This window comes from Thunnus thynnus, chromosome 11, assembly GCF_963924715.1.
Source record: "Thunnus thynnus chromosome 11, fThuThy2.1, whole genome shotgun sequence".
NCBI lineage: Eukaryota > Metazoa > Chordata > Actinopteri > Scombriformes > Scombridae > Thunnus > Thunnus thynnus.
In genome coordinates this window covers 19,644,715-19,669,087 of record NC_089527.1, presented here as the reverse complement: position 1 = coordinate 19,669,087, position 24,373 = coordinate 19,644,715, and the positions used below count along the sequence as shown (strand labels likewise).

Genomic DNA, 24,373 nt, shown 5'->3' with positions numbered 1-24,373 from the left:
CTTACAAATCAATAGTTAAAAGTGTGCATGCATGGGATGTGGTTTGCCTGACACATTTTTATAACAGTGCAAATGTAAGATACAAGTCTGTGTCATTGACCTTATCTATGCACAAGAATGTACTTCCTTCCGTATGGGATGAAATACTTCTCTTGTTCGTTTCTCATCATTTTTTGCACCTTTTTAATCCACTAGGTCTATAAAAAGATATGGACCATTAGGTTTGCCCTTTTAATTCCCTCTGACTGCAGCAGGTTATTTCTGGGAATTTAAAAAACAGAAATGACGGGGTAAAGGCCACGTACACAGACAAAGCTGTCTGTGAGAGGCTGATCTGTAGTCATGCAGGCGAATAGTAAGTAATTAAATGGCCTGTTTTGGCTGTTTTACTAATCTGTTATTTCACTCACTGATTACAACAGCTCGCCCTTTTCCTTCCTCGTGGAAACTCACATTTAACTCTCCTCAGAAGGTGATCTGACTCCAAAAATAAAAGATAGATTTAAATAACACAGCAATATGCATGCTGATGATTTCACTCTTGTTCTTAAGAAAAGCTATCCTTTCAGTGTTCATGCATCATCATTATTTGCTTTCACAAAGATTCAGCTTCCTTCCTAGATTTCAATGAAATGCTTGAGGCCAACAACAGTAATGCTTGAGTGTCTGCTAGTTTTATCAGAGGAATGTTGTTACAAGGAAAAAAAAAAGAAAACGGTGATGTCAGTTTGGTCACAGATAAAAGCAGCTTTTATCCAATATTTTGGGAGTAATGCCTCCTAGTCAGACCTGTGAAGGTTTTGCTTTCAGGGAACCATGTCTAATGAGTCAATTATTCTTTGTTTATAAGTTCATTGTGTTGGGGAGTTGATGAAATACTTAACCAGGTCTGCATGTCATCAACCAGAAACTATGCGCCAATTAAATCCATATAATAGATTGGATTACTAGACTAATGCTCTCTTTTCCTTCTTGCCTTATGCTGTTTATCTTAATATGGCATTGTGAAATTTCGGTGAAAATCAGCGAGCCTTATCTCATTATATAGAGGACGAAAAATGAATAAATAATTGTCTTTAATGTATTAATACATTGCTACAAATCTACATGTAGTGATTTATGTATTTCTAATATTTTAGTTGTATTTATTTCTATATTTTTTACATTTCTTCCTTTATTTATTTCTGTGTCTGTGTGTTAATGAAGTAGGTGGCCAGATAGGTAGAATTCCATGCAAGTCTGACTGGAAACAAATAAGTGTTTGTCCTCTCAAGAATGTTTTATTACTTTTGGAAAACAGTCAATGATTGCTGTTAGTTATTACTAAGTGAATAGCAACATAAAGAAGGGCAAGTAGACGGCAAGTAGACCAGGCCAAAACAAAAAAATTGCATTTTGATTCAATTATGCATTTTTCATAACCTGGGCCACAACAAAAACAGGAACGGACATGCAAAGGCCCACAAATTGAGATTATTTATAATAATAAAGCTGAATGATGGGTCATCCTTATTTTTTAATGAATTTATTATTTTATTTATTTCAGTATTTATTTCAGTATTTATATTTTTAATTAATTGATGAATATGTCATTTTTTGTCTTCCATATATAATCTCCTGTATACTCTACAAGCACACACAGTACACATCTCTGCATAAACGTTTAGTCTGCTATACAGATGTTTTCTCTTTGATATCGCTCTGACGGTGGAACATTTGGCAGATAACCAGCGTTATGTACACATTGTGTTCACTTAGACAACCAATAAGTTCTCTCATCTCACAGCTTTCATGTCTTGGTCTTATGGATCTACAGTAAAACATCAGCATATTTTGCTTGGCTACAGGGTTGTTTTTCCTGGTGATTGCTTCCTACTTTTGAGACGTTTTAGTCATCCTGGTCTTTCTCTATAGGGAGGGTTTCAGACATCACATAACATCAAGGCTTGTGTGAGTGTGCGTGCTCACGTGGTGACTGATACACTGGACCATTATCTCCAGCACTCAGGCTCACTTAAAAGACACTCTGGCTACAGCAGTTTGATTTTCCCACAGACTTCAGTGCAGCATTATTCTTACTCAATAACGTTAGTTACTCTGAAGTCTTGCATTGATCAATGAAGTTGTCTTTAAGTTTTGCGCTGTAGCAGCTTTACTGTGAGTATTGCAACAATGATAGGTTTAATAAGTGCACTGATGTACAGTAACCCAAGAAGTTTTTCATTTTCTAGCTCTGACGACTGTCTTTGCCTCCTGATTACATCCTGTTATGTTTAGATGCCATTGTGTCGTACATCCTACTATAGTGATGTTATTATCAGAGACATGGCGTGGTGTCATTATTACATCCATGTTAAAATCTCATTCTTGGAACTCTCTGGGAGACGGACTGGAAACAGGCTGCTGGGTGGTGGACCCTGGTGTAGAGGGGCGATGAGGGGTGGGCCGTGTTTTTGTTACATTCCAGGTTACACCCTGTTTTGCTATGGCTCATGCTGGGAAGGCCCAGTGATTGCATCAAACCCTTGTTATGTAATCAAGAAGTCCAGCTGTAGTTCTGTTCAGGCTAAGAATTACAACTTGATAGATGTGGGTGATATCTTGCCAACTTATGTTGTTTTTTTTTTTTTTTTACAAGTACAGAGCAAAGCTGAACAATGAACATAAAAAAATGACATAACGACAACAACAACAAATGAACCCACCCCAATCTGAATCTAGTCCTGTCATGTACTGCATACAGCCGTATGCTAAAACAGTTTTGACAAATGCCTACAGTGAGTCCAGTCAGCACTGCATCAGTGACCATGTCATCTGGGGTGAAGATATTTATGCTTTTAATGAATGATATCCTAAAAAACAACCCTCTGTCCAGTTGATGTTCGTCTGATCTCAGACCTCTGAATCACTGGCCACATCTTGAATGCATTCAGTGATTCGTACGAAGTGAAACAGTCTGAGACACACCATCACAATGTGGAGTCATAACAGAGTCACTTTTTGCACATACTGTATGTGCCAACAGTTTATTTGCACTGAGGGCATATTCAGCTGTGCTTGGCCAGCAAACACTTTGGGAAACTTTATTGCTCAACACAAGTGTTTGTTCTGCCACTAAAAGTGCGCAGTGGGCCTTCCTGTCCTGAAGTGCCAGCTTGCCCCAAAGAAATACATTTGTACTGGTTTCCATGGAAAGATTTGCATAACATTGCAAGGTCTGAATTTAATTTAAGCACCAAGCCAAAAGGTTTTAGCTCTGTTCCCCCCACCAACATGACAATATACACTAGTTGTCAGCCACTTGGGAATGATGTATGAGGGCTTCAGTGTAGAGAGGAAGTCTCTCTGACATTATCTCTTATTGCTGCAGATATGAGATGTAGTGGAGAGGAAGCCTGCCTCTATACAAACAGAATAAGCTTCAGAGATCAAAGTAAAACATCTTGTAATGTGGCACTATTCACTATGCACAATTACATTAAAGGAGTTGCGCAATACTGCCAGCGGGTCATCACTTTGTATTGTAGCTGAAGGGATAGGCCACCCAAAAGAGCATTTTTATTGAACAATACTGTGCCAACTGTTTTATCTGCAGTCTTGTTGTTCAGAATGTAAAATGACTTCATGGATTAGTTAATGTAATAGTTAATCATAGAATAAATCAGAGGATTTTATACTGTAAACAAGTGTGTTTTAAAAAGATGTCTGATAAAATAGGCCCCAGGATCGTGGTTGGAGGCAACGCTCTTGAGCCTGCAGAGAGCATCCAAACTGGAATTATGGTTACAATAACATTCACTGGAATATAGTAAATACAGAAGTTGAAACAACAAATGTAATGCTGATGCATGTTTTATTATCTTGCCAAGTTCTTAGTTTTCCTCTTTTAAAGCATTTCACTTCTACTGTGTGTGTATTGTAAGTGACTGGAAATACCACAGTTATCTGAGACAGGAAGTGTATGATGACTCACTCCTGAACCTTTTTAAACCCATTGAGAGTTCATATGCCCTCAGGATGACACTGGTTTGTAACTTGCTCCACTACCTGGAACCTCTTTCCACTTGATGTTTAGATTAGTTAAAATCACTCAAAGACACACACTCTCCCCGCATCTTTCAAGGTATGCTAATGTGGATCAATGCCAGAGGGCAGTTTACACCTTTGTCAGCTTTTCTTATGCTGTTATCAGAATGTTTCATTGTGATGTGCCAAACTGGTGTGACCTGGTCTTGTGTCAAAGTCTGTTTCCCTTTTGAACAGTGTATAACGTAGCATTTTCCTCAGTGGTTAGGTTGAGGGTTTTGGTTGGGTTCGTGTTAAGGTAAAGTGAAACTTTAGGTCATTTTTTTAACCTGACGCCCCAGCACGTTCCTTTTCTTGCATGCCTCTCTCCGCTTGTGTCCTACTACTACTTCTTATGTCACTATTTAATTTCAAGTTTCTTAAATTGTCAGCTTGTAAAAAAAATTAAAAATATATACTTTATCCAGGTAACTTTGCTTTCAGCTCAATGTCAAATATGGTGATAGTATGTTCAAATAAGCAAGACCAAACAGCCTCCATCAAAAGTGAAAAGAAACATACCTGCAAACTAGGCCTGGGCGATATGGACAAAATCAAATATCGCAATATTTTTGACCAAATACCTCAATATCAATATTGCAACAATATTGTAGGGATGACTATTGGTGCTTTCACAAAATATTTACATGAGATTTTTATCATCAGTAATGTGGATATAATGACTAAGTGGGTAAAGGCTAATAATAGAACAGCTAGAACAGTCTGATAAGTTCAGAAAATTACATCACTTTACTGTAATGAAGCCTTTAAAACCAGGAAATGACGACACTTATGCCATATCACGATATTAAGATATCCAAAATCTAAGATGGTATGTAGTTTCACAATATCGCTATAATATCGATATATTGCCCAGCCCTACTGCAAACAATTCTTGGTCTATATTTAGTTACACCTTGTCAGCGAACGTTAGCAAGCAAGCACCCTGAGTTATTAGTGTAATATGGTGTCCCACAATTCTCGACTTGAAACTGATATTGTATTATCTAACATCATAAGACAGCAAACAAATTGTTACTTCCAAAAAAAGTCAGTGTATTTTCCAAAATGCCAATAATTCATTTTCACTGTCATGTAGCTGCAGTGAGCTCAAAACACCACATATTATTGTTGCAAACATTACTGCTTTGTTGCTAAGTGCTGTTCACTAGCTAGTTGGGGTCAAACAAGTTAACATGCACACTCCATCCATTTGAGAGCCCAGCACTACATACGTTTAGGTAATTTTTTGTGATCTCAAAGATCTGTTATCTCTGCCCTAAATAATAAAAGAAGAAGAGCAGAGTGCAGTCTGTATATTGGATTTAAATGTTGTTTGCACCCCTGGCGAAAATGTTACTGTTACTGGCAGAATGTAGACATCCATAAGATCACAAAAAACATGTTTGAAGATGCCACCCGCTGCTAGATGACCGGTAAAAAATAAATTTTTAATAATATTTTTTTCCTCTGGGTATCTGTTGGGAAATCTTTGTAACTGAATCACAGCATTAAGTGGGTGCTGAAGTCACAAATGGGACTTCCACCTCAGGCTTCACCCATATCATTCAATTTATGTTATTGCTTATTACCTAATTGCTTAATAACTGCTGACTAACATTGCAAGCTGACTCATATTAAACTCATCACTACTTCTATGAAACACCAACACTATGGTGGGAAGCTTCTTTGAAAGGAGCTTTTTGGCCAAATTCAGTGACATGAGTGGTGAGCAACTAAGTGGTTAGATCAATGACAACACTTGCATTACCTGATCTTCTATATTGATATGCAAAATAACTAATAACAGAGAAAGTGAGAGGCAACTGAAACCTGACCCCTTGACTGCTTCAGGCAGTGTATATTGGCCATGTTTACAGTGTCAAAAAATCAAAAGCTAAGTGTTATGAATATGTTATGAATATTTTATAAAGCTTGAGGCAACTGTGTCAACTGTGGTAGATGAAATTTGAAAAGAGGTGGGAGACTTTTTTTAACAAATTCTGTTTGATTATTTCAAATGTAAATTCGCAGAAATTTGTCTTATACATCTGATAAAATATTCGTATTAATATCATGATATTGATTTTGAACCATATCCCTGTGTGGGGCTCTTAGGAGCATGTGACAGTGGGAGGGGAGCAGCTGGAGAGCTGACCTGGCCCCTCCCTCCCCTTCTCCTTACACCCAGTGGCAGGAGTGAAAAGATAACATCCTCCCCTGCTGTGGCCCACCAAGGAATCTGTAAGGTCGGGCCCACTCTGAGGTGGGTTGACTGGGGCTGCGTCGCGTTGGAATGCCCCTCAAGCAGTTGCATCAACAAGCAGCGAGACAGAAGCTGGGCCTGATCTCAACTGTGTGATTATGAACAGTCACTATCTCTGCTACAGTCATGCAGTGGAACCAGGGGCCCATTTCACCAAATTTGCAAGCTGCGACTTGCGACATGAGATCATTTCCTCTTGCAATCATTTTGACACCTTTTACTAATCAAAAGAGACACCATACTTACGACTCATGCCTGGGGATGCGAAAGCAGAAATTTAAATTTATCAGCAATTTGCGTGCGGCAAACATTTGATGGGGCTCTGGCACTATTTACTATTGTGCTCGCAAATCGCTTTTGTGAAATAGGCCTCTTGCTGGAAATAAAAATGTAAATGACTCATGTTTGTCTTTCATAGTTTGTGATGACTAATTTGACTGACTGATGAATGATTTGCTCTTCAGTCCTCAATCTTGGTCTTAGCAGTTAAAATGGGTCAAGATTTGTCCGTGTTGTTTCTGAAGCGCCTGCTACAATCTGATGAGCTCAGTCTGGCAGCTTATCTGATGTTTACGTGCTAAATCACTGCAGCTAGTGGGTGCCCTCATACTGTATGTATTCTTTGACTGGTTTCTTTGAATATTTCCGCACAAATGCAACGGAATTGCCCTCATTCTCTCCTAGCTTCTTCCTCTTGATGAAATGTAAGCCAGCTCTTATTTCAGCTGTCCCACACAAGGCGTGGACAGTCCCTGACCAGACTGTAATACTTGAGGAATGCGTGTCTTTTGTTTGCCTTTGTCAACCCCGTGTCACTGTGCAGGTGGACGGTGCGGGGTCAGATAACATTAGTGTGTGTGTGTGTGTGTCTGTGTGTGTGAGAGGGTGTTTAACTCCCCCGGGCAGCACAGCTGAGTGTAGGAGGGGCCATCATCTCCTCAGCCTGAGTGTGAGTCCAGTGCACTCAGACAGAGCAGAGAAGGGAGGGCGTGAGTGCGAGTCTATAAGGGAGGAATACAAACTTCTCAAACTTTTGCCAGTATAAGGATTTTTCTCCATCGGACATGCTGGCTGCCTACTTCTCTTTGGGATCTAGCTCGGAGATATCTTACCACAACTGTTGACAATGCAAGGAAGGGCGAGTAAAGCTCCAAAGAAGGAGTTAGTCATTGAGAGTCCTCAGCAGTATAAGAGTTTGGCTGCAGCTGAGACTGAGGTAGACACAGTGCCACAGGTGGTGGTAAGTCATTCAAAGATTGTGGATGTATTGACAAATTTGACGTTTTTGATTTGTGTTAAAAAGTTTGCTTGTGTGCAAGTGCGTCTTACAGTATGTAATGCTGTAAAGGTTAACAACAGTCATAAAGTTTCGGAGCAGGTGTCACATGAGCATCGGTGCCGGTTCGCTTTTGTCATCTCTTTCATTTTACACAGCGCAGCAAACTCCAGTGTAAAAAAACAAACAAAAAAATGCAACGTTAGCACCAACAAAAAGGAATGTTGGACTTTACCAGCACTAACAGCAGTTTCCTCAAGTTTATTCTCAGTTATTAACTTGGCTTGTAAAACATTTAATTTGGCTCAAAAGTCAACCTGAATGACAGCAATAGTGCCCTGCCCTGAAGATACAGGTTTCCAGAGGTTGGGTCTTTTCAAAGCCATCTGAATAGTCAGTAGCAATAGATTTAATGTATTGGTTAGTACAGCGGCACTACACAGCACCATTGTTCAAGCCTGTTAGAGGGTGCAGTGATGGGAGGAGTGGGAGATGCAGATAAACAGCTGCTAGATCACTGTGGTGAGGGAGTGGAAGAGACGGCTTCATATGTTTGTTTTATGCTTTCTCCAGGCAGAGCTGTCTGTTTGCTCACTTAAATATACAGATGTTTCATACGCAGAATGCATTGTTCTAGTCTGTATTATATATATATATATATATATATACTGCATTCAAAGTTGTTTATGTGTTATTGTCGAAATCCAACAATATTCCCTGATTGACAGTTAAGATGTACTGTTGTAAGTCAGAAACTCAACAAGTGCTTTAAAAAGCCAACTTCAAGTAAGATAATTTAAAAGTTGAGTTGAGGTCCATCGTGGTTTGAGGGAATGACCGTGCTCTTGCCTATGAATGCTGATTTTTCTTACACAGTGCTGAGTGTACTGGTGGTTGACCACCTTGAACCACTGACAAAGCAATGTGGAAAAGCCCAGAGGGGGATGCAAAGAGACAATAGTCAGCAACAACAGTGTGGGGTTAGGAATCCATCACTGGTGAGAAGAGGGCACTGTCCCTATAATGTGGTCAAGTCTTTCAGCAGTTACTTTATTTAAATATCAGAATTGTTTAGCCACTTTAATTGCAGGGTTTTTGAGTGCTGCAACTCAAGTTTCATCAGGTATTTGTAGCAGTAAAATGTTCTCCCAGACAAAATGCTCTCCCTTTGTTTTTGTGTGGAAGGTGTCTCTCTTGCAGGAGGTGTTTCTGCTTCATCAGCTTCTGTGTTATTGCTTTTTTTTTCTCCGGACATCAGATAATAATGTCAAATCCTCTGTTTGTACCTGATGTTCCTTAAGGTTTCAGTGTCTGGCACAGGCTGTCTGGCTATGTATAGAGATGTAGAGATTTTAGACATTGGAGCAAGCAAGACACAGACACACATACACATACATCTTATCTCTCTGATGTCTTTAAATCCTTCCTGACTTACCTGTTCTGCCAGCATTCATCTCTGCCTCAATCTCTCCACTTCTTCTTTCCTGTCTTAGAGAGAAAAAAAAACTGTTTGCTGAACTGTGACTGCATTAAATTATTACTCTGTGAGCTGTGTCCAGATACAGTTGTGAATAAACCGTGTTTATATAATGACTGATAATGTCACAACTGCTTAAGCTGGCAGACATGGTGGCACCGTCTCCTCTCTGCTACCCCCCTCCTTGTCCTTGAAAACTGATACAAGGTCCTGCCCCCCTCTGCCCTCAGTGTGAGCCGCTGCGCTGTTGTTATTAACAAGGTTGTTGGCAACATGTATTTAAGCAGGTCATTATCCATGACTCTCCCTTTCTGAGATCATGCTAGCATTATGAGTCCCAGATGTGGAAGCAACATGTGAGCAGTGCTGTCACTCAGCCGTGAACTCTGGCGGTGTGTCACTGTTCATTTTGTACTTTGCTATCTCTCTGGCTGTTAGATTTATCCTCTTGTCCCATGTGCTAAAAGTGTTGAGAGCTTACTTTCCATCTAATGGCCACTGTATCTCTTCAGCTTATAAGCTCTCTCCGGCCTCGGCCACTGGAGTTTAGTGCATCAATACTTCAACGTTATACAGACACTTTGTCACAGTGTCCCATAATTCCGTGATCAACTTCTGATTACATAGCCACATCTGCTCTGAGAGTCAGATATAAAACAACATGGCATTTGTAAGCTCAACCTAATTTCTGATTAATGTAACTAAAAGAGTGGAAACTAGTGCATAACTTGTCTTGTATGCAGTGCCTATAATTGAAGTGGAGTGTGATCGTTTCTTTGACTGACATGTCATGCGTGTTGGCTCGTCACGAAGGGATAAGCTCATCAAGACCCTCCCACTTCTGAGGCGGATGCATTTTCTCCGGCCAGATGAAGCCCTGAAAGACTTATCTCAGTGTATCTAACAGATAGCATGTGCTGGTGTAGTCCAATGTGAAAGTACAGCTAGATCGATCAGTTTAGAGACCTGTCTGTGCACTGCATCATCTCTGCTCCTGTGCATATCAAATGCTTCACCTGTTGGATTTCAAATCTGCATGCTTATACATCAGATGCTTAGATGCTGTGCATACATGTCAGACATGTTGACATAACTGTACATTTTCCATGCACATACTAGTCTCTGTTGTTACTGTGCCACAAGTGAACACATACATAGCAGTAGTTTGTTAGTTGTGAGGTCTTTCAGGATTAAAGATGAGTTCAGCTCACTACCAATTCAATTAGAAATACAGTATATTTCCTCCTAAAAGTTGTCTCTTGTGATGCATGTTACCTTTAATGCCAGACTGTACAGTAATGGTGAACTTACAACAAAATGTCCCTGTAACAGAGTGCTCTGTCTGTGTTCTCCAGGTGAAACCCAAGGTGATCGAGCCGCTGGACTATGAAAATGTGCTGGTCCAGAGGAAGACGCAGATCCTCAGTGATGTTCTCAGAGACATGCTGCAGTTCCCCCTGGAGGACTTTGAGGTGAGTTTCACACCATGCATGTTTCCTGAGCAGAATGTGTCACATCCGCACTTGGTGACTGGGGCAAATATCTCAGTAAATGTGGTTCCCAGTATCGTTGCCAGGATAATGTTGGTATAGGAAGTTAGGAAGGTTTTATGGAAGTGATGTTAAGTGTTTGGCACTACTGTATGAAGCTTAGGGAGTGGTAATAACACCACAAGAGTTATGGCTTTGATTTCCTCATGTTACTGTTGTAGAAAATAGTGCACTCAAGACAAATGTTGAACAAAGAAATGTCAGCTCAGCTACTTATGATACATGTCCCGAAAAACTTTTTTTTTTTTTTTTTAATGTGCTCCATAACCATACGAGGTCACACCATTTAATGTTATCTGTCCAACATCATTGGTCACCTCCCACTTGCGTGTTTTCTTTGTTGTATTTGTTTGGCTTCTGAAGTCTTTTCCTTTGGCACAGGCGCGGCCAATGTTGTGAGTACTGGGTGGGGTCGTTCACAGAGGCTTTCCTTTTGTTTACATCCCTCCATACTGTAGCGAGAGAGGGGTCAGGGGCCATCTGTTTAATTGGCTCATTCTGTCTCCTATGTTGTGACAGAGTAAGTGTTATCTCTAGCCACATTGCACAGGACGTTCGCTCCCTCACACTTTCCACGTTGAGGATGGAAAATCTAAAATGGAAATCTGGCCCAGCGCTGCTACTTCAGGAAATGAGACTACTTTGAAAGATGTCCGTACCCGCTGCGGCAATGAGATGTACTGTATGTCCTCAAATCTCACCCTGCCTTCTCACGGTTTAGTGGAAATTTTATAGTCTGGGATTTTACTGTTATAGCTCTCCTTTCAGTGAGAGAAGCCTTTGTTTTGCCATGATGACTTTAACATCTTTCCTTTGAGTACCCGCATTGGAGAATAAAACAGTACAAATAAGAGGTAGCAAATGTTGTATAAAGTTACTATTTATTGTTTCATGTGAGTATAAAAAAATTATTGGTGCACATTAAAATGCTTAATCTCAGTCCTCCCTCTCACACCTGCACTGTAACATTTATATGTGGGGCTGTGCTCCATGTCGTTGTCGACTGGGTAGAGAAGCTGGAATTGATTTTTTCGTGTAAGACGCTGAGGACACTGGAGAGAGAGGGATTTTTCATAGAGCAGTGAGTTTAGCAGAGAGACTCAGGAAGTCCAAGTATTGATCAAAAGCTCCAGCATCTGTGACTTTTTCCTCAAAGAACCAAAGTGCTGCATCATTGTGGTTTGTTGTTGCATCAACATACCACTTAATTAAAGTTAAATTAACATTTTGATGCAATTGATTCAAAACATAGAAAACAAAAACTGCTGCAAAGAGAAACCTAATGGATTTTTAAATCTGATGCCTCAGTATATCCAGGTTTGAATGAGGAAATAGATTATAAACCCTTTTTATAAGCAGCTTCCTTAGTTGCACTTACCAAGGATCATTCTGAGTGTTATGATTTGTATGATTATTTCTTATTTTTATTAATATTTTCATGTTTTTTTGATAGCTTGGTTTCCTGCATTCGTTGGTCCCTTTATTATTTCCATTTCCTTTATTGTTTCCAGTACCACTTAGAGTACCAGGTCACAGGTGTAGGAAGTCTGTTTTCACCCTTTCTGCCCTGATGAAAACCCTGTGAGGTCGAAACTGGTCAGCAATTTAACAAATATGCCTGAGTGAATAAAGTCTTTTAATATAACGTCTCTCCTTGCTTTACCTAAGAGTGCCTGAAGATTATTTTCTTCTCTGTTACCAATACTCAAACCATGTTGGTTATATAATTTTTTAAAACCAATACCACCATCATACTCAGGAATTCTGATAAGACCGTTGAGTGTTATTAGTTGTCCATTTCTGCCATAGCAGACATGGACATTGTATAAAGAGTAATGGTAATTTGTAAATTGTTTGGATTAAAAAAATCAATTATTTATATGCTAACACCTGAATACACCTGATGGGTTTTTTAATCAATCTGCTAAATTGCTATGCAACAATAATATAATTAGGACAAAAATAGAAACAGAGAATTGCAGACATATGTGAGCATTATTTGATCTTCATGGAATGGTCTTGTCATGTGGGAACGGACTTGACACAAGCTTTTTTTCCATGAAAATGACATATGTGCGTGAAATGTGAATGACTAAAACTGCTGCCTGACCCATATACATGGCCCTGGCAATGTTGCTGGTTTCCAGTGTGTAAGGGACACTCTCACAGAACTGTACAAACTTATCTTAATGAGCATGAATGAGGCTATGTTGGACAGACTTAAGACAAAAAGGGAAAATAAAGTGTTTTTAACTCTGGGTTAGGCTCTTGATAAAGCCAGGGGTTTTTGCGGAGCTTTTTTCAGTTTGCAAAGACCTGGCAGCTGGGTGCCCAGTGACAGCAGAGTAGCCTTGACTTTGTCTTCTCTTGTATCACGCTCCTCAAGCCTGCTGTTATGAACACAACATACCAGCTTTACACATAAACAGTACGTTGTCAGGGGCTGACAGGTGATTCTGACTGAGAAAAAAAAAACACCAGAGGCACAGTGATTGAACCTAACATCTGTTCCAGCCTCCACAGACTGTTGTTCAAGTAAGGTTTCAATCAGCTTCTGTGTCAGCGACCTTTTGAGTGCTGGGTGCTTTTAGTGAAAGGAGGTGACACCAGTATGTATTCATACAGAGACCTCAATATGCTGAGAGAGTGCTAAGTATACAGTGCTAGTTGGTGATAAATCAAGGCCAAAACAAGCAGAAAGAGCTCCTCTGTCAGTGAGTTATTTTTGTATAAATCCTGTGTTTCTCTTTTCCTCCACAATAGAAACCACTATCAGGTCAATACCTTATATTATCCCCCGCTGGCACATCAAAAGTCATGTGTTGGTACTGTTCTTTTCTGAGGCAATGTTTATATCATCTCCATCTGGTTTTGATCTGGAAGTTGTTAGCAAAGTGGAGTTGTTTCTCTGTGCTCTCTCTGCAAGGTTTCTGGAGAAATTTGCCCAGGATTACCACCCTTTCTATCCCTCGCTTCTTCAATTTGAGGTGTACAGTACTCAAGCCCACCCAGCGTAAAGCCCACTTGTCTGCAACTAATGATTATTTTTTTAATCATTTAATCTGCTAGTTACTTTGTCGATTCATCTATTAACTGTTTATGCTATAAAATGTCAGCAAATAGTGAAAAACATCAATCCATTTCAGTTTTACAAGAGTCAAGGTGATATCTTCAGATTTTGTTTTGTCTAACAAACAGTCCAAAACCCCAAAAATATTCAGTTTACAGTGAAATTAAACAGAGGAAACACCAAATCCTCACATTGGAGAAGCTACAACCAGGCAATTATTTTTCTGATTAATACACTAATCTTTTCAGTTTTACAACTTTTTTCCTTTACTTCAACCACCTAACATTTTTCAAATGACTAGAGACACACAACATGCTGTATGTTTTTAATATCAGGTTGAAACCAGGATATATGAGATCAGTGCTGAAGTGTAAAGTGCATATTTGCACTTTGGTTCAGGTCAGGTTGAGAAAGGAGAATTTTGCAAATAAAATGGTCATGGTTTCCTGCTGAGCACAACTATATCCTTTGCTAATTTTAGTCTTCTTTCACCAGAGAATCTTATGGTTCTCCCTGGTGACTTGTAGTCCAATTAAAAGCTTCCTGTTGCCCACTTCCTGGCTCCCTCTCACCTCCATGCCTGTTTACTTCTGCTGCTTGGATTACAAAGATTACCATCTCCCCTGCAGGAAACCTGGCTAGCAGAGAGGAAAGGGAGACTTCAGATTCCCAAATACGAGCTCGGTTTGGAATTTGTAAAAAAAATTGACTAGTGCTCAGTCTGACACCTAATGCAAGGTGAACAGAGAGACAAAAAAGCTTTAGTGTCACTCAAGACACATTAATGAAGTGATCATGATTATTGTATGAATTACTGCTAATTGTCTTAAAGCTGGTTTTTTCACTATTTGTGCATCAATTAGCATTAAAAGTACCATGATAAGAAAAAAACTTATACTACATAACTATTGTTAAAAAGAGGAATCGCTGCCATGGTGTGTAAAGATTACAAATAGGGATGTCAGTGTCAGTTAATTTTGCTTTTGATAGACCGACACCTATTAACTGGTAACTAACCAGTTGATTTTTAAGAAAAGTTGTAACTTTCATTTGTGAGAGCTGTCCAGCAGTCAGTGGTCATAGCTAGCTTGTCTGCCCTGGCTAGCTTGATTTTTAGCTCATCCTTCTTTACCTCGAAGTGATTTTCAATGTGTTTAGTCGCAGTAGCTCAATAGCATAACATACTCGAGCTTGATGTACTGAACTAGCTCTTTCAATCCCACACCCTCTACTACACTGATTGGCAGCATATTAGTCTCAATCATTCAGCAAACCAACTGGCTGATGGCCTCAGACCGGCGTACATCACACTTTCTCCCCCCGGCTGTGACTGCGAGCCATCCTAGGACATGACAGTCAGGTCCTTGTTCTTAATGTGGTACAGCATAATGCCAGTACCATATTGGCACAAATATAAGGTGACCCTGATTATAAGACGAGCCCCCCTTTTCCAACACCTGCTTTTGGGAAAAAAATGTTACTTTTTGAATATAACTTACATCATAGTATAGTTACACACTCAGTTAGTCAGCAGTTAGCATTTATAAGACTGCCTGTTTGTCTTTTTGAGCTCTTTATCATCTGTCACAGTGGTATTTGACAGCTTGACATATTCTGTTCCTGCAGTAGACACGTTAGAAGATGCTTTGGACTCGTTTTCACTTGTCATGAATTTATTTCCTCTGTGGCAGAAAAACATGTTACACGAGCCTTCAGAAACTCCTGCAGGTTAAACTAGACTAACAAAACACTTTTAGGGCTGACTGACTCAAACACACTCACTATAAACAGACTCGTTAGCCTAGCAACATTAATGCTACAAACAACCCATAATGCAACACTCTTTGTAGAAGTCAGTTTTTACATCGCTACTTTATCCATTTAAAAAGAAGATGTGATGTTGTGAACACATAACTGTCTAGCCATTAGCAGAATGTGTATGCAAATTAACCTATAGACCGACATGTGTAACCGGTCCAAAATATTCTCTGCAGTTAACCAGTTAACAGTTAACTGTTGACGTCCCTAATTAAAATAATCAGTGTAACTCTGACAGTGTTGCACAATTTATCTTCTCATGAATGGGAAACCATTCTATTCATGATTTCATGATCATCATGATTTTTAAAAGTTAGACAGTTGTAAAAAATTGTTATATTTATTCCATAAACTTGTTGTTTTTAAGGTTGTTTGAAGTAATTCCTTTAGACTGGCTACCTGGGCTCTCATTTTGTGTGTAAATTTGTTTTAGATGTAGAAATATTTGGAGATTATACACACATTTGGCTGATTGCCATATGTGGTTAGCACTTGACTAATGTTTGTTCTTCAATAGATACACATATTATTTGGTTAAAGTAGTTTCATTCATTTAGGTCTGCAGTAAATTGGATTGTAAACTAATGATATGGAACATATTTCTACAGCAAACACATTTCATTTCAATACATGTGTTAAGAAAAGATAGAGATAGAGAGAGGTATTGTCTGCATCCTTCACAATCATAGAAAACGCAGCTCGCATTCACATCAGACAAGCCTTAAACTCACACACAAAGCCAGAATTCATTTGTTTCCTTTTAACTAAGTCAGCTGAACTGCCATCACATAATGCTTGTATTTATATTTCCCACTTGCTCACGGGGATTATGTGGGGTCAAATGCACATTAGTTTTACAGTCAGAATTAATCCTCCTGCAAAGACTTGATGGAAATATTGTCACTCATTGGAGTATCATACTCAAGTTTTAACAATCTGCTGTTTGAAAAAAAAATACATGAAGTGTAAGATTTCCTGCTATCTTGAAATACTTTTGATATTCATCGCTATAATCTTAAAATATATATATATATACTTTACTGGAAGTCACATAGGTACTGTTGGAGCCAAGCCCATTGGAGGAGTGTTAATGAATGAAAGTCAAGAAGGGAAAATGAAGTTTCCTCTTTTTTTGATGTATTTTTTGACAATATTCCCCTCTCTGTCAGCCACACGAGGCAAGTCCTCTCTAGTGTCTCTGAGACATTATTTGTGTTCTGTTTCTAGCTCTTTAAAATACCAAAGGGTCAAATGTTGGAAGAGAGCTCTAAAACATGTCTTTATCATGAGGGATCTTAAAGTTACTACAAGGAACTTTTAACTGGTTATGCAACAGTCTGAATTTAATACTGATGCCTCTTTATGTTGGATTCCCCGCAAAATTAGACAAAATGATTTATGGCACGCAGATCGGAAGAGCCTATGTTTACATTATATGTAGCATTGTAGCATGAGGGTGTACAAAGACATTACTAGGACGAGGGGAGGACATTTCTCTTTGTTTGATAACGTTAAGTAAAGTTAGACTCGTTGTCCGCTTCCTGACTAATTTTAAAAAAGATGAGAGAAAAAGAGAGAGAGAGAGGGGGGGAGAGCAGCAGTGGTCAAGCGAGCTAGAGAGTTAATGAAGAGAAAGAGTGGTAGTGTAGTGAGGACAGGAGTGAATCAGAGAAATAAAACGTTATTTTCTGACTGTTTCACAGTGGTTATGTTCTAAAGCACAAATAAACATGCCCACACCTCCACACAACCACACCCCACACACGGACTTGGTGTGAATTCAACCTTACATGTAACCTAGGTGTATGAACAGTACTAAAACAAAGTTTACTTTCACCATCATCATGTTACAATCATTGATCTAACATAGTCACAAACAGATACATTACTTCATTGCTATTTATCCTGCAAACAGCTGTGTTTAAAAAAAATAGCATTAAAAATAAGTAGCGTCTTTCTTTCACTCACTTCCAAACAAATGCACGCACTAGCCACGCCTTTTTTTTCCCACCATCCTTCCATGAAGACCCGCCCTGCTTTGCCTCTAATTGGCTAGTACTCGTTGCCTTTGTTAGTTAGGTTGGTTAGGTTTAGGCATGAGGAGTGAGATGGTTGTGTAAACTGTAACTGTACTCATCGAGAAGGTTAGGGTGAAAATATCAGGGTCAGAGCCAATCAGAGGCAGACTAGGGGCAGGTCTTTGCAGAATGCGGGCGGTAAAAAAATAGTAATAACACGCAAGCCGCATCTTTACGACACAAAGTGGTGGTGCTCATGGGAAACGCAGTCTTCATTCCAGGAAACACTACCGCTTTTGTCCACAGGGGCCACCAAAATCAACACAAAATGAAAGTTCCTTGTCGTAACTTTAAATGAGATGTTGTATTTCAAACGCTGAATGAGCACTTGAAAAGTGGCTTGTATTTATAACTGCAATGAATTTATTATAATCTGTGCTAAGAACTTCAACAGTATTAGTCCTGCATTGCAGTCAATTGTGTACAGTAATCGCTCAAAGTGGATGTTTTTCTTGTTAAGGAACGTTTTAGGAAAGCTTTATTCTGTATTTGTCGAGTGGATGAATGAGAAAGGAAGGTTATTGATTATTTTCCTATGGCGTCAAAATATATTAACTCTATATGCTGGGTTGTGTTTTGTAAATACGATTGTGGGCTTTTACTTAGAGGGCAGAGCCTTGCGTCTTGTCCCTGCTGTGAAACTGCAGTTTGGCAGAGTGAACCCGTTGGTCATTAGAGAAAGGCTTTAGGGAAGCATTAGAGGCACTGAGACGCCGATTAATCAGAGACCGCCTGTACAACAGTGGCAGAGAGCCAGAGTCAGGGTGTGTCTGTGGGTCCTGGAGATGAGTAGTATGGGTAAGCATCCTGCCCTCCCGCACATTCTGCCCTGTTGAATCCTCAGAAAGACATCTGCCCTTTCCCTAGCATAAAACAATATTTAAAAGAACAGCAATTGTGTCCAGCTGAGACCGCCCACTGTAATTCTGGGAAAAAGGTGTCCAGCCGGAGAAATGTCTTCCACATTTTCAATTTCACTTTTACTGTGTTGATCATCACTGTGTTGTGGTCTGTTGTAAATCCCCTGTTCTGTTTTTCTTGTTGAATGAAATCTTGCTTTGTCTCGCAGATTTCAACTTTGAGGCGGCAAGGCAGAAGCCTCTACCCTACAGTGCCTGAAAATGCAGAGAGAGATGCCCAGAGTCTGTTTGTCCAAGAGGTAAGCTGTGGTACAGTATGAAATGACATATACAACCTTTTTCAAGCCATAAAAAGGACAGCTGGGATATGAATATTCCTCTCAATATGAGTGTCAACAAAACATTAAAATATGTAGATAAAATTTAACATTTAAAGGAAATACTGGGAGCATTCAGGGGCAGTAATCCCACATGAGCAACTGAACCACTGACACTAACGTAGAGTAGGCTTATTTAAACTATGTCAGTGTAATCTTTATGATTATAAGAGAGACCACTAGTGTGCAGGTCGGACGCACAAAGCACACACAAGTACATTTACATACAACAATTCTTTCTGCAATGCTATTAGCCAGTAAGTAAGACATCAAACATCATAATTGTAGAAACAAATAAAGTCTATTTAATTGTTGAACTGGTGAAAAAAACCTGGTGGCAGTGCATGGAAAGTCTGGTACAATTTATTACCTAAAATTAGCAGTAAGCAGTAGCACATCACCGCAGATCAGGAAACCTCTTTATTTCATGTGTCCACTTAATTGGAGCTTCCATCTAACTTTGAAGCTGTTGCGTAGACTGTAACTGTGCTCATTACAGATCATTACTGGAGGCTGCCAAATCAACTGGACTATCTGTACTGAATTTCCTCAGTAATGTCTATTTATGCCAGAAGAATAATGAATGATAAAGAGTAATTAAATTCCACGAGTTTATCAAACATCTGAGATTTTTCTGTCAGTGTTTGTTTATAATGCTGCTTGTCTTGAACATGTTTACTCAAATGAGTCATCTGTGATGTTCACTTCAGTCTTTAATCAAATCTTAAAGTCATTTTTTTTGCAGCATAAGACAATAAGACAAAGCAAAATGAACAGCAAAAGCTCAGTGTGAGTTTTTTCCAGTTGTTGCTGATAAAATGATGAATTATGGCCAAGACAGGGTGAATGTATTTTTCCTCTAACCATCAGTGGTTTTCCATCCGGCCCATGCACACTGCTCTTACTGTTTTTTAAGCCAAAGACCAACTGGCTGCTGACAGTTCACCTTCCAGGTCAAAGGTCATTGTTAAGGGAGCCTTGTCTAATGTCTTAAAGATACAAAAAAACTCTTGATCAAGTGTTGTGTGACATCACTAGGACAGCTGTGAAGATAAACTCAGCGAGAGTCTCTCTGTTTTTCCGATTGCTCTCCTGATCAGGTTGCATTTTATCTGCCCGTCGGGGCAGTTCTTGTAAACGGCATGCATTTCTGGAAAATAAGTGAGCTGCTCCTATCACTGACTCTAACAATGAACAGATGTCTTTTTTCCAAGTCACAGAGATAGAGATACACTCCCTCCCAGTTTGTGTTGGTGGGTATTAGGTTGGGGTGTGAACGCTTACCGCACACTCATCTTTTTTTTGATTTCATTGTATTGAGGCTTCAATTGGTGGTCAGAACAACTATTCTATTGTAATTGTGCTTTCTATTGTGGCAACCACATCACAATACTGTGTATCATATTTGTCAAACCATTTCAACATTATACTTTTTAATCTTGTGGATAGTTCATTTCTGCTCAGTGGGATATCTGCTGATCTTTGATGATAATCAGACTGTAAACCTGTCTTAGAGTGGAAAAACTTATGTTAAAGGTTTCAGTATGCTTCAACCGAAGTGCTTGTCGGACAGTCAGACAGTGTCTTAAACCCCTTCCCCCAACACTTTCCCAAAGTTGAAAGTACTGAGGCTGCGTCTGACCATTTCTGTAACTTTCCACTTCACTTCCACCTCATGGCCACTTCACACAGCACTTGGCCAGGGTTTGACCGTCTCTCTCAAGCTCTCTTTTTGAATTCTCTACAGAATTTTTCTTATCACTTTTCACGTGAACAACAAAATTATCCCCATTTTACATTGTATCTCATCCTTCTCTATGATGGCCAATTTTCAATTCAGATTCAAGTGTTGTTATTCAGGACAGCCACAAACACTTTAGCCTGCAGACGTGGTTTCCCAACATGTCGTATGAACTAGTTTGTCAAGCATAATGACACCCTAACACAGCCCTTAAGTCCTACTGTACTGTATATTGTATCGTGTTGACACTGTAAAGTATGTTAGAGTGGTTTGTAATCAGTTTTCATTGTATCTTCTCAGTGCATTAAGACCTACAAGACGGACTGGCATGTTGTCAATTACAAGTATGAAGACTATTCTGGAGACTTTCGACAGCTTCCAAAGTAAGTGTGTAGTTACAGGTAATGTGTTAGTGTGCTGAGACATTCTTATTATGGGCAAGTAACAACAGCTACTCCATATAATACATGGATGCCAGAAATTTTAAACTAAAACGCACAGTACACACACCAGTCACACACAGGTTTGCTTGTGTTTTCGGTTCACCAAGATAAGCTGCCCCCTTTTTGTGTTTGACACAATGTTGTCGTGACTTGATTACAAGGAAACGCAACATATCAATAAATCTTATTTCCTTGCAACAGAAGTGTGTTTCCTTTTTACGGTTCACTGGATAATTCCCAACTGCCGCCAGAGTGGAAACCACCCTCATTGTCAGGAGATTGTGTCATCAGCTTCAGCCTCTTCCCTTATGAATATCTATTTTACTGTTATTATGTTCAAATATGAGTTGACAGTGACCTTCATGCTATCACTGCTGCCAAATGTTTTGTCACTTTACTGAATCTGGGGAAGTTAAAACAATACACCATGACGTGGTTCGCTTGTTAAAAATCTGACGCTATTTTCGTATTTCAAATGATTCTTACCTTTGGCACATTTTCATTTTCCAACACGCAGTTTACACCTTAACATGCTTCAATGAACAGTCAAGTGCTGGTTTTCCACTCCTCTGGAAAATGCATTTACTCTGACTTTATAGAGACAGCTGCATATAATCAAAATTACTTCATTAAAAAATGACATACAACATAAGGAAAAATCTGATAATCGCTGTCACACCACTTTAGACGTCATGTGCTAGAAAGATATTCAGACTAGGGATGTGCAGAGAGCCCAGTATTTGTATTTGTACTTGTTGAGGCAGTAGAATTATTTGAATTTGTATTCAAATAAAAGTGGAAATAGGTGTAAAAATCCTGTTTTTGTTTTTATTACACTTTTAATTTTAGGATATTAAAGTGTTCATCAATAAACTGCCTTGGGAAGGAGATCCCTACACTGAGTCTCAAAATCAAATCTCCCAGATCATAGACGACTGCGCTGACTACTGAGCTAAAGCGCAGCTCTGTGCCACTGTATAGACAGACCAGTAGCTATTTATACACCCATAACACAGAGACAGCACAGTGTGTAAAGTGTAGGGAAGATCATCAAAGGTGATTATTGCTTTGCAGTTTTCATTTATTGCCTATTTTTTACAATCTAACTTTGTGGAAAGGAGAAGAGGAACAACAGATTATGTAGCGTCACTTGGGAAATCTTTGCACATGTCGGTAGCTCAGCTTTATCTCTGGGAAACACCCCCAACTCCGGGAATTTTGTCCAAATAAGGAAATGTGCGTCATGCAGCCGGTGGATGTGACTCCCCTCGTTAAGAGCTGCTAATAGAAGTAAACAGCGGAGCAGTTGACCTGCAACTGACCTGCGTGCACTCATTTGACATGTTTTTTCTTTTACTTTCAGAAAACAAATAATTTGTAAAATATATGTACAAAATAAATATTCATAAAAACCCACTATTTGTGCTTTTCTGAATACCGTATTCAGCTCCACCCCTGATTCAGACTTACCCCATTAAAAGAATTTTAGTTGTTAAATGAACGTAGATGTGCAAAGTAAATGTGTTCATAGTGAAGAAGTGGTAAATTCATCAGATATCATATTATATGAGCTTGAATGTCAAACATGTATGGTCTTAATCCGCTAAGTAACTAGTAGCTTCAGCCATCAGACAAATGTGTTGCAATAGAAAAATACTAATTAATCAATATTTGCCTTTTAAAATGCAGCTGACTCAAATTGTAAAATAGATATTAAAGTAATGTTGTAATTTCCTCAGAACTGTGCCAACAATTCCACAGTAGTTAGTCACTGTTGTTTTGATATTATATTTCACAGTAAAGTGTCCAGGCCTGATAAACTGGCGGTCCATGTTTTTGAAGTGGATGAGGATGTGGATAAAGATGAGGTGAGTTTCTATCCTACTACTTTACTATCAGTGTTTATAATAGTGCGTAGAACCTTTACTGACTTCTCATTTACAGTGTCTATTGCACATTTGAGTTATCCTGTTTCTAGATCGCATTTCTGTTTAGTATCAGACCCCTTTAATCAAATCCTCGCCCCTAAAAAGACTGCATGCAGCTAAATACGACTTATTCCAGTCATCAGTTTTGGCTTTCCTGTTTTCATTATAGTTGTTAAATATATAAAAGTCATTTTTATGTCTAATAGCTGGATTAAATGGAAAGAATGAAGTCTAATTACACTTAAAGACTCTTGCTGGCACCATGTCTCAAAATTGCCTTTTTTTTTTTTTCACAATGAAATTTTCAAGACCCCTGTGCAGTATTTGAATCTTTTCATCCTCTGCTAATTCATGTATGACAGACTGGGTGTGTATTTTAGCGCTGATTAAATGAGTATTTGTTGTCTTTGGAATAGCTTGTTAGAGCGCATCACAAGGAGGCTCATACGTCACCTGACAGATACTCAGATTTGATCAGAGTCAAAGTTCAAAGATGATATGAAGCTGTGGCTGAAACCAGCGTTATCTAACATAGTTTAAGGTCATGCTGCTTCACAAGATGTATGATGATGATCCTGAGCTACGCTCCTCACATGATATGTCAAACTACGCCTCCTACAGGCAAGAAAGTATCCTTGATTATTGCCTGAAAGACAAACTTTGCAAATACCTTTGCATGACCTTTTTAATGTTTTTAGAAAACAAAACAACGTGTTTCTCTTCCTTTTAACTGTGTGTTACTGTAGTTCATGCAGCTGAGGGAAGTGCATACTTGAAAGTGTGAAACTCTGCCAGGTCGTCATAGGTCAGGGTCTATCCTGTTCTACCTCACAGTCAGCCTTACCTCTGACAGGGCAGGAGGAGCAGGACCTCCACACAGCCGTTGACAAGATCCAAATAACCCCTGATTCAACTCTTGCCTCTCTCTTTCTCTGGCCCTCATCCCTCCACAGTCATGCCAAGATTTGTTTCCCAAACAGGGAGGTTGCTTGTGCAGATGAAAGAAAAGGATTTGAACTCTTCCCCACCAAAATCCCCCCAAATAAATCAGATTTAAATAATAAATTATTTTTACAATTGTGTGTTTTGGAGCACTTGTAACATTGGTTGTGTGATTTGGTTCGTCTTCCCTTTATTTGACTTTGGTTCAACTGTTTGGTTGGCACTTTCTTATCTGTCCTTGACAAAGTTTTCTGGAGCAAATTGGTGGATTTATATGGATTTGTATGCCCCTCTGGGGACTGGTGAATGTTGTCTAGACTTTGATGCGGAGAAGCAGGCACCAAACCTTCCCAGATGCTTTTCAGATTACTCCATGAGGCACATTAAAGATATTATAATTCCTGCCAGCACTTTTTAAAAATCCTTGTTTGCTTTATGAGACTGAAAAAGAAGAAGAAGAAGCTGGATCAGAATAATGACAT

At 39.2% G+C, this 24,373-nt stretch overlaps 1 protein-coding gene across 13 annotated transcripts in view; it reads left to right on the top strand.

Annotated features, from left to right (window-relative positions):
* The window catches only part of LOC137192727 (dedicator of cytokinesis protein 9-like), an 82,985-nt gene that overhangs the window by 26,425 nt on the left and 32,187 nt on the right, over positions 1–24,373 (top strand). For 8 of the 13 annotated variants that reach the window (XR_010930617.1, XM_067603627.1, XM_067603629.1 and 5 more), the window contains exons 2-5: positions 10,440–10,556; positions 18,670–18,759; positions 20,879–20,961; positions 22,820–22,889. Coding sequence is in view for 12 of the 13 variants with exons in the window: in XM_067603627.1 (XP_067459728.1) it covers positions 10,440–10,556; positions 18,670–18,759; positions 20,879–20,961; positions 22,820–22,889 (360 nt within the window). In the remaining variant the exon portion in view is untranslated. Of the gene's footprint in view, positions 1–7,291; positions 7,572–10,439; positions 10,557–18,669; positions 18,760–20,878; positions 20,962–22,819; positions 22,890–24,373 lie in introns of those variants that run through there. The other 5 variants (XM_067603634.1, XM_067603633.1, XM_067603631.1 and 2 more) reach the window with 1 other exon arrangement.